Below are 9150 nucleotides of genomic sequence, written 5' to 3'. Positions count from 1 at the left end.
TATAACCAAATAGCTAAATTAATTGTTTTAGTCATAGCTCGTTAACTTTACCTCTATCTCTATTGTCATACTTGCCGCCCATGACTATAAATCATTTAAGTCTCTTCGAAGTGTTTTTTGTATTTTCTCTTAATTTCATTTGCTTCAATACCTTGAGTTGAGTAGTTCTGTAACAATGGCGGACGAGGTGATTCTGCTGGATTTCTGGGCCAGCTTGTTTGGGATGAGGGTCAGGATTGCACTGGCCGAGAAGGGTATCAAGTATGAGTGCAAGGAGGAGTTGTGGAACAAAAGTTCATTAAAGAGCCCTCTGCTTTTAGAGATGAACCCCATTCACAAGAAGATCCCAGTTCTCATCCACAACGGGAAAACGGTGTGTGAGTCACTCATCATTGTTCAGTACATAGATGAGGTCTGGAAGGATAAGTCTCCACTGCTGCCCTCTCATCCTTACCAAAGAGCTCATGCCAGGTTCTGGGCTGATTTTGTTGATAACAAGGTACGTTTTATCAATCATGCAAAATATTTTTGGTTTGGTTTATTAAATATGCTTGACTCGTTAGGTTTGCTAGATTTTATTTTAGAAGCTATTAGGTATTTATTTGTGTAATGTTTAGATTCTATTAGAGTTGACTAATATTCAGTCTCTAGCGTTATGTCTGCTCCTGCAATTCTGATTCAACTTGAAGTTTTTGTTTCTAATCCTAGTAGATTCAAGAGATCATAGCAGATAGTGTAGTTGGGAAATAAGTCAAACCCCTTCATGATTTCTAATATGTCCTATGCCAAAGAAGAAAGATGAACGAAATAGAGAGAGAGAGGGGGGGGGGGGCGTGGGGGAAGAAGAAAGAAAAATAATGGTTTCTGTTTGCTTTTCATTAACATGTTGATTTATGTAGTTTTTGGGAACTGAGTCGAACATTCTTTCTGCCTACTCTTAGCATTAAATATGCTAGACTCGTTAGGTTTGCTAGATTTTATTTTAGAAGCTAGCTATTATGTATTTATTTGTGTGATGTTTAGATTCTATTGGAGTTAACTAATATTTAGTCTCTACTCTCTACTATTATATCTGCTCCTGCAATTCTGATTCTACTTGAAGTTTTTGTTTCTAATCCTAGTATATCCAAGAGATAAGAGCAGAGTGTAGTTGGGAAATAAGTTAAACCCCTTTATGATTACTAATATGTCCTATGCCAAAGAAGAAAGATGAATGGGGGTGGGGGAAACGAAAAATGATGGTTTTTTTTTGCTTTTCATTAACATGTTGAATTTATGTAGTTTTTTTGAACATTCTTCCTGCCTACTCTTAGCATTTGTCATGTTATATTTTTAAGAGAGTCCAGTAGTATGTGATGCTATTTTTTTAGGAGAGTCCTATAGTTTGCTGCTATGTCACACACAATTATCTACTATGTGTAGGTGCTAGTTAGTTTAACTGGTAAAATTTTTGGTAATCAAATAATGGACTTAGGTTTGAATTCCTTCTACATACAATAAAAGGAAATCCATTGGTGTGATTGGCATTATGGTAAAGAATAATCATCAAGCTATGAGAAAGAGGTCATATGACCATATGAGTTCATCTCATAGAGTGCTTTTTTTTTTTCCTGAAGGTTTAAAGAAATATTCTTCTATATTGATTTGAAATTCAATACTGTCATTTTTCATCATTTTATATAATTTGTGGAAAATACAGGTTTATTATGTTTCAAGGAAGGTATTGACCACAAAAGGAGAAGAGCTGGAGGCAGGCAAGAAGGAATTCATTGAAACCTTCAAGATATTGGAGGGGGAGCTCAGTGACAAGCCTTACTTTGGGGGTGAAACATTTGGGTTTGTGGACCTTTCTCTTATCCCCTTCTACAGCTGGTTCATTGTCTATGAGATCTTTGGCAATATCAACATAGAGGCTGAGTGCCCCAAGATTGTTGCATGGGCTAAGAGGTGCCTGCAAAAGGAGACTGTGGCCAAGTCTCTTCCTGACCAGAAGAAGGTTTATGAGTTTGTTGGGCAGTCAAGGAAAAGGGATGGCTTGGAGTAGAGTAATGGTTAGGCTCAAATCTGAAAGTGTCAGCATGTTCAAATGGTTGTGCAAATACTAAATAGCGTTGATTACATTTTGTTTTGTATAAGTTTAGCTTTGTTTCATCTAGGTCCGTTGAACTTGTTAGACACTTTAGTCTATCTGCTGAGCTTTAAAGGGGCATGTATTGTATCATGAATAAGAAAGACTTTGTTGGGTCTGTAAATGATCATGCTATGACTTTATTTTAGTTGGAGAATACATAAATTTTCACTATATGTGCAAATGTGGGGGGCAACCGGGGTGTTTTAGAAATAGAACAAATGAAATTCAATAAAAAAGAAGAAGTATCTTTGTCAATGTAATACATTACATTAGTCCAAAAAATAAGGAAACAAAGGAATAAGATATGTAATTTGAAAAACATTTCAACAATCATGTACAAGAGACAAAGTAGAAGACGATTTTGATTCCAAATAAAATTATGTAAAATACTAACCAAATCCACTCTCCCAAAAATAAACGAAGGAAAAAAAGAAATTTCTTCCTATGTCAACTGTTAAAAAATCAATTGTTAAAGCAGAATCCGTCACTTTTGAAGATCCTAGTGTTAGAATTATGTGCCCTCAAAAACAATACTATGCATTTTTATTTGATGATAAAATTCTATTTTCACATTCATAACTTTTATAGGTATATTTCATTATTTAAATGTGGCATGTGATGTCACCTCTGTAGGAAAAATCATGTTAATGGTTAAGGAACCAAAGATAGTGAGTAATGATTTTTCATATATTATTAAATTGTTCTAAGTTGTGGATATTAATTGAATATTACCATTGAAGCCTACACTTGTTGTGCTGCTATATGATAGGGTGATTTACTCCATCATTGAAGTAGTGACTTTAAGCAAACAAGTGGGTGTAATGTAACAAGTACATACACTGAATTGGATCCGATCAAGGACACCTTATGGAGTGATCATTGTTATTTAAAAGGTTGTTTTATCGCAATTTTTCTATTGTCCTCGAACATGAGGGGTTTGTGTATATTTATTTATAATGTACATAACTTTGACAATGCCAATTGGTGATGCCAATTTTAAAGGCTATATACAGACATGTTGGGTTATGTGTGTAATGAGTAAAATATATAAATGCTCAACAATGAATCCACCAGTTTCTAAAGAAGATAGTATATTCAGTTGATTTTCATATTGAAGTTGGACTCAAAACAAAACCGGCCGGTGACATTTTTCAAAAAATGTTTTTCATATATATAATATTGTATATATATATATATATATATTTAAAGAGTTTTTTAAAGATATTTTGGAGTCCAATAGAAATTATGAAATCAAGAAATTAAGGGTCACATAAGCTAGGGACATGACAATGATATTTATCTAGTCCTAGTGGCTTGTGGGAATATAGTATGGTGGAAGGACATAGATATAAAATTGTATGAAATGGGACCTTATTTGTAATTCTCTAATCTTCAGGGGTCAATTGCAATATGTTGATGGACATTATTGCAGTATGTAGAAGTTCATATATTTTCTTAATATGGTTGAGAAAATTAAGAAATATTTTTGGAAAGTGTTTCAAGATAAGTCAATAACGTTCAAAATTGTTATTGATAAAATCCTACGACTGAAGATTAGGATTCCTAAAGATCCCACGTCCAATCTCTCTCTAGGGTTTTAGAAGTCTACTATAAAATAAGATTTTATAATATTATATTTAGTGGTTGACCATCAGAATTACTGTGTGATACTGTAGTCTTTTGAAAACTCAAAAGAAATAGAGAGAGACGTGAATACCTTGGGAGGCAACACGCTTAGATTGCTAAGAGAGGTACGCAATTTTGTTCTATTTAGAATCCATGGTTGTGTGGTACAACGATCTTTAAATGAAAATATGGTTTTTGTTTTATATTGCTTCCGCAAAAGCTATCACCTAGTGGTGCAGCTTTATCAGCACAAACATTCCAAAGGAAAGATTTAACCAACCAAAGAAGATGTTACAGCCATCAAGACCCAATCAATTTTTCAAGGTCATCGTGTACCAATCCATTTCATTTTCTTTTAGACGTTTTGTTTATTGAAAATAAAATGGTAATCAAAATATATGAAAATAGAGACTTCATGTTGGAGAGAATGAAGTTGTGCCATGTGGATGCTAAAAGAGATTAATAATATTTTGATAAATTAAAAAGAAAAGAGAGAGAGCTTAATAAGTTTTAAAGATGGACAAGTGTGACATTCAAAGCTTATAGGGATTAGTCCATACGGGGACACCAAGGTGGTGGGCTTAATGAACTTGAAAGACGTGTTATAAACCTAGAGATCTCAAATTCTATCCACCATATTATCAGTTTATGAGATTTTCGAAGTATCTCACAGGCATGAAGTGGAATATTTAGTCATAAAATTTGGGACACCACTTCCTCATGTAATATAGAGGGATACAGAGAGGGAGGAAAAAAAAAAAAAAACCCTATACCTAAAGTGCAAAATGCAATAGAAAAGTGTATAAATACTAGAATGTGCAAAATGCAGTATAGTAGGCCAGCCCAACCTCATTAGCAAGTGATATGGGCTCAGCCCAAAAGGTCTACAAGGTAAAGCCCACTGGACCTCGGTTTTCTCATTCTGACTTGGCTCTACAATCTTGCTCTATTGGCACACACTGAGTCCCAACTGCCAAACTCTCTTTGTAAAGTCAAAAATTGAGAATCTGATTCAGCTGTCTCTCACCGGAGTTGAATTACGAGTTCATACAGATACTACAATAGAGTATAATAGGGTTTTTGGAAAAGAAAGAAAGAAGGAGAGAATGGAAATCAACAAGAACAAGTACAGTATAATTGTCCCTACCTACAACGAACGCCTCAACATTGCTCTCCTCGTATACCTCGTCTTCAAGCATCTCCGGTACCCCTCCACCATTCCTTTTCCTTAATTTTTGGATCTGATTTAGGTTGTCTTGTCATGGCGTGTGTATATACATAAGTATTATTAGTTATTTCCGAGTTTTGCATCTTGGGTCTGTACAAACATATGATCATTTCTCGTTTTCTTAATTTTTATGAAAAACTTTAATTTTCATTGTCGTATTTGCTTATGGGTATTATTGAATTTTAACCTTAATCAAAAAAAGTTATGAGAGATTGTGTGAATCGATTAATTATTAGAATTTCATGAAGTCAACAATGTGAATTGATGTTTAAAGTTAGGGTATTTGCCACTATTTCTGAGGTTGATAAGCTTTTGACGTAATTGAGTGAGTCTATACTGACTATTTTAGAGTGTTATCAAGTGAGATCAATAGACTGATTATTAGCTTTATCAATAATCTCTCTCAAGCCGTGCAGAAGTGGGAGCTTTGTGTACTGGGTATGGCGTTTTAGGCTTATGCTGCTGGTAAAAGGGTTGGGGGGGTAACCAAATGCTAATATTCAATTGTGATTGAAGAGCTCTGGCGTTTATATCGTGTTTGAGATTATGTTGGCAGTATATAATAGTTTGTGAATGAGCTTCTAATACAATTTCCTGCTTGGTTTAGGGATGTGGATTTTGAAATAATTGTTGTGGATGATGGGAGTCCTGATGGGACTCAAGAAGTTGTAAAACAGTTACAGCAAGTGTATGGTGAAGACCGTATTGTAAGTACCATAGACTTGAAATTGGATATGTATTTCTTCTTGGGTCAATGTTTATGTTTATTTATGACAGTGAAATCTTCCCCTTTTTTGATGATGCAGCTTTTGAGAGCTAGACCTAGGAAGCTTGGGTTAGGTAGGTCTTCATAACTTATTTTTTGAAGTAATTAGAGGGAACTGGCTTTTGATTCATATTCAAATTTCAGGAACGGCTTATGTTCATGGCCTGAAGCATGCATCAGGAAATTTTGTTGTGATCATGGATGCTGATCTATCTCACCATGTAAGTGTGTCTGTGGGATGTGGATAATAATTTTGAGCAATGTTGTTGAAGTTAGATGTATGCATGTTGGCTAGGGAAGCAACACAACATTTTTTTAGTTTTCTTGTTTCGTTTTGTTTTTAATTTTTATATTTTAGAGAGTATGCTTTGATATTTCCTTTTCCATTGAACTATCTGGAATCTCTTTCATGTGATTTTCTGAAATAAATGTGTATAAATTAGGATCACCTATGGTGGTTAAAACATCCATGAGACCTCTAGACTGGGTAAGTATGTCCCAATTGATTTCTTGGGGTTTCTTCTTGCATGTGCATGGAGTCTGTGGCTATTTGTAGTTCAGTAGTTGCTTGCTTTGCTGTTAGTACCCATTTATCACATTATTGTTTCCTATTTGCTAATTGCTATAGATTTCTTTCTCTAACCTATTTGCTTCTTGTTATGCAGCCAAAGTACTTGCCAAGCTTCATCAGGTAAGAGCAATTCTAGTGATTCTTTTATACTTTCCTATATTAGCTTAGGTACTGGTTTTCTGGAAAACCTTCTGACTTCTTTTACTCCGATATGTTTATCAAGGAAACAGTTGGAGACTGGTGCAAGTATAGTTACCGGAACCCGCTATGTTGAAGGTGGTGGTGTACATGGATGGAATGTTATGCGCAAGCTAACAAGTAGGGGAGCCAATGTTCTCGCTCAAACACTTCTATGGCCTGGTGTATCAGATTTGACAGGATCTTTCCGGTACACAAACTAATCTATAGAATTAAACTATACAATTATTTGACACTTACATGATTTTGAAACTGACGTTATTTGGATCATTTGAAGGCTTTATAGGAAATCAGTTCTTGAAGATGTCATTAGTTCCTGTGTAAGTAAGGGATATGTCTTTCAAATGGAAATGATTGTTCGAGCTTCTAGAAAACGCTACCATATTGAAGAGGTAGAGTTTTATATTGTCTTGTCATGGTTTATGGTGGAGATGGATGAACTTTGTGCATGTGCTGTTGTGTGGGTCTTGATCCTAACCACAAGCAAAATTTAGATTACTTTGTTCATGTAGATTACTTTCTGCGTAATTCATTGATCTTTCACCTTTTAGTTGATCTGAGTCTTGTGGTTGTTTACAGGTTCCAATTACATTTGTTGATCGAGTATATGGAAGCTCGAAGCTTGGAGGATCTGAAATTGTTGAATATCTAAAAGGCCTTGCTTATCTGTTGGTCACAACATAAAGTTAAGCAGAAATGAAAAGTCAGTGATAATCTCTTTCCATTTTGTGCACAAGTCGTGTAAGGTTTTTTGATACAGACGGTTGGGATTCTCAATTTAGTCTAACAACCAACATTCTCACATTGGCTCTTTTGTTTATGAATTTTGATAGGCTTTAATGATACAGACAATTAAAATATCTTATTTGAGTCTAAGAACAAATATTCTCACATTGGCTCGTGTCTTAAATTTGCTCTGTTTTATTAACATATAAGTTTGATGGCAATTCCAATTACGTGGTCACAGATTAAGTTGATATATGTTTTTTTTTAGGAGGAGAAATCACACTTTTCCACCATAAACTTTCATCTCTTTTACAATGTCCCTCCAAATTATCCATTTGCTCGATTGACACTCCAATTTGAAATAATTGTATCTACATGCCCCTACTGTCTAAATTAGGCTTTAAATGAAACGGAAATTGGGTGTAATTATGAAATTACCCTCATTGGTTGTAATGAAAAATTATAATTTCCATCTAATTAACTCTCAAGTTGGACATCAATTGAGCAAATCGATAGTTTGGGATATGAACTTGTGATCTCAACCTCGTGTAGCAAGGCCTAATGTTCACAATGAAGCCTGCAGCAAGGCTTAATGTCGACAATGATGAATACGTGCAACAAAGGCCGAAAGTTCATAGTGAAGTCTACAGAAAACTAGATATGTTGAACTCTCTGGAGGGTGGTTAGACATACATAGAATCGGGTCAACCAAGAACAAGATGATTAGATTTTGTTTTTTTATAATATTGTAACTTTATTTTGCCTCCCTTTCAAAATTCCTGGTTCAAATGGGATTACGACTTATATACTCTCATATATGCTAGTTTTAATTTTGGTTCTTTCAACCGATCAATATATATATATAATATTATCAAAGAAATTAGAGTAAAATCAATAAAAAGATAAATGGTGATTCGGCTGATGATTTGGTCCATTTGATCTAATTCAATTTATTTTGGTCCATTTCAATTCACTTTGGTCCAATTTAGTCAATTTCTTTCCATTGAGTCTAGTTTGGTTCATTCAGTCTAATTCATTCTAGTTTAGTCCACGGGTTCAATCATATTAAAAATACTATCAATTTTCTACCTTTTTTTTTTTTCCAAAAAAATACCCATAAATTTTATTACATAAACCTCATAATTTAATATGTAACTTTTAAATACAAGATAAACCCCAATAATTAAGAAATTTACTTATTATATAATTAATATGATGAATCACTCATTTTCACTTGAGAAAGTCTTGTGCACTCAATTTTTGTGCCATAGCAACCTGACAAATTTATTTTACATTAGTAAAGTTTTTATATGTACATATACACACACATATTGACCATCAATCTTAAATAAAAAGGTTATGTGGTGTGCACATGACCACTTTATTCTTTTTAAAAATAACATATGCACAACATATAATAATTTTTAGTCAATTATAGCTAACAAAATTGAGATGAAGGGGTTAATTTGGACATTATCAAACTTCAGGAGTCAATAATACAAAGTTGATAAAATAGAAGTTCAGATGCAAATTGACTTAAACCACAACATGTATTTTTTTTTTTTTTTGGTTGGTATTTTTCCCTTAAAAATATGGGTCTCTTTTACCATTTCCAAATATCAAACCTCAACAGATCATGCAAATTAGTCAACATACCATATGTTTTGCAGAGTATTTATTTGAAAAACTCCATGTGAAAAGAATCAGGGCCTATTTGGTTTAGAGGTGTCTCAGTTTTCATAACTCAATTTTCAAAACTCATAACTCAGGGCCTGTTTGGTTTAGGCCTGTTTTGAGTGATATCACTGGAAACTCATAACTCAGTGATGAAAAAACGTGGGACCCACACAAATTTTGTTGTTTGGCTTAATTTTCACATTGTGTTTCCATCACTCAAAACTCAA

The 9150-nt window shown here is 34.0% G+C and overlaps 2 protein-coding genes across 2 annotated transcripts; both read left to right on the top strand.

The window, feature by feature from the left end:
• The first annotated feature begins 29 nt into the window (after positions 1-29).
• Positions 30-2302, top strand: LOC115974626 (probable glutathione S-transferase). Its single transcript, XM_031095049.1, has 2 exons — positions 30-499; positions 1700-2302. Exons 1-2 carry the CDS (start codon positions 176-178, stop codon positions 2042-2044), a joined length of 669 nt encoding a protein of 222 aa, XP_030950909.1. The 5' UTR covers positions 30-175; the 3' UTR covers positions 2045-2302.
• Positions 2303-4676: 2374 nt separating this feature from the next.
• On the top strand, positions 4677-7430 carry LOC115974625 (dolichol-phosphate mannosyltransferase subunit 1). Its single transcript, XM_031095048.1, has 8 exons — positions 4677-4961; positions 5593-5692; positions 5792-5825; positions 5896-5972; positions 6417-6442; positions 6546-6710; positions 6798-6912; positions 7100-7430. Exons 1-8 carry the CDS (start codon positions 4864-4866, stop codon positions 7202-7204), a joined length of 720 nt encoding a protein of 239 aa, XP_030950908.1. The 5' UTR covers positions 4677-4863; the 3' UTR covers positions 7205-7430.
• The last annotated feature ends 1720 nt before the right edge of the window (positions 7431-9150 follow it).

The sequence above is a fragment of the Quercus lobata genome, chromosome 2 (genome assembly GCF_001633185.2).
Source record: "Quercus lobata isolate SW786 chromosome 2, ValleyOak3.0 Primary Assembly, whole genome shotgun sequence".
Classification (NCBI taxonomy): domain Eukaryota; kingdom Viridiplantae; phylum Streptophyta; class Magnoliopsida; order Fagales; family Fagaceae; genus Quercus; species Quercus lobata.
Note: the sequence above shows the minus strand (reverse complement) of the source record. Positions and strands in the feature narration are given on the sequence as shown.

Excerpts from the sequence above, each read along its gene's own strand:
- LOC115974625 (XM_031095048.1), top strand. The coding sequence starts at position 4,864 with ATGGAAATCAACAAGAACAAGTACAGTATAATTGTCCCTACCTACAAC. Across the intron at positions 4,962-5,592 it reads CTCGTCTTCAAGCATCTCCG|GGATGTGGATTTTGAAATAA; the intron begins GTACCCCTCCAC and ends TGCTTGGTTTAG. Across the intron at positions 5,973-6,416 it reads ATGCTGATCTATCTCACCAT|CCAAAGTACTTGCCAAGCTT; the intron begins GTAAGTGTGTCT and ends CTTGTTATGCAG.
- LOC115974626 (XM_031095049.1), top strand. The coding sequence starts at position 176 with ATGGCGGACGAGGTGATTCTGCTGGATTTCTGGGCCAGCTTGTTTGGG. Across the intron at positions 500-1,699 it reads CTGATTTTGTTGATAACAAG|GTTTATTATGTTTCAAGGAA; the intron begins GTACGTTTTATC and ends TGGAAAATACAG.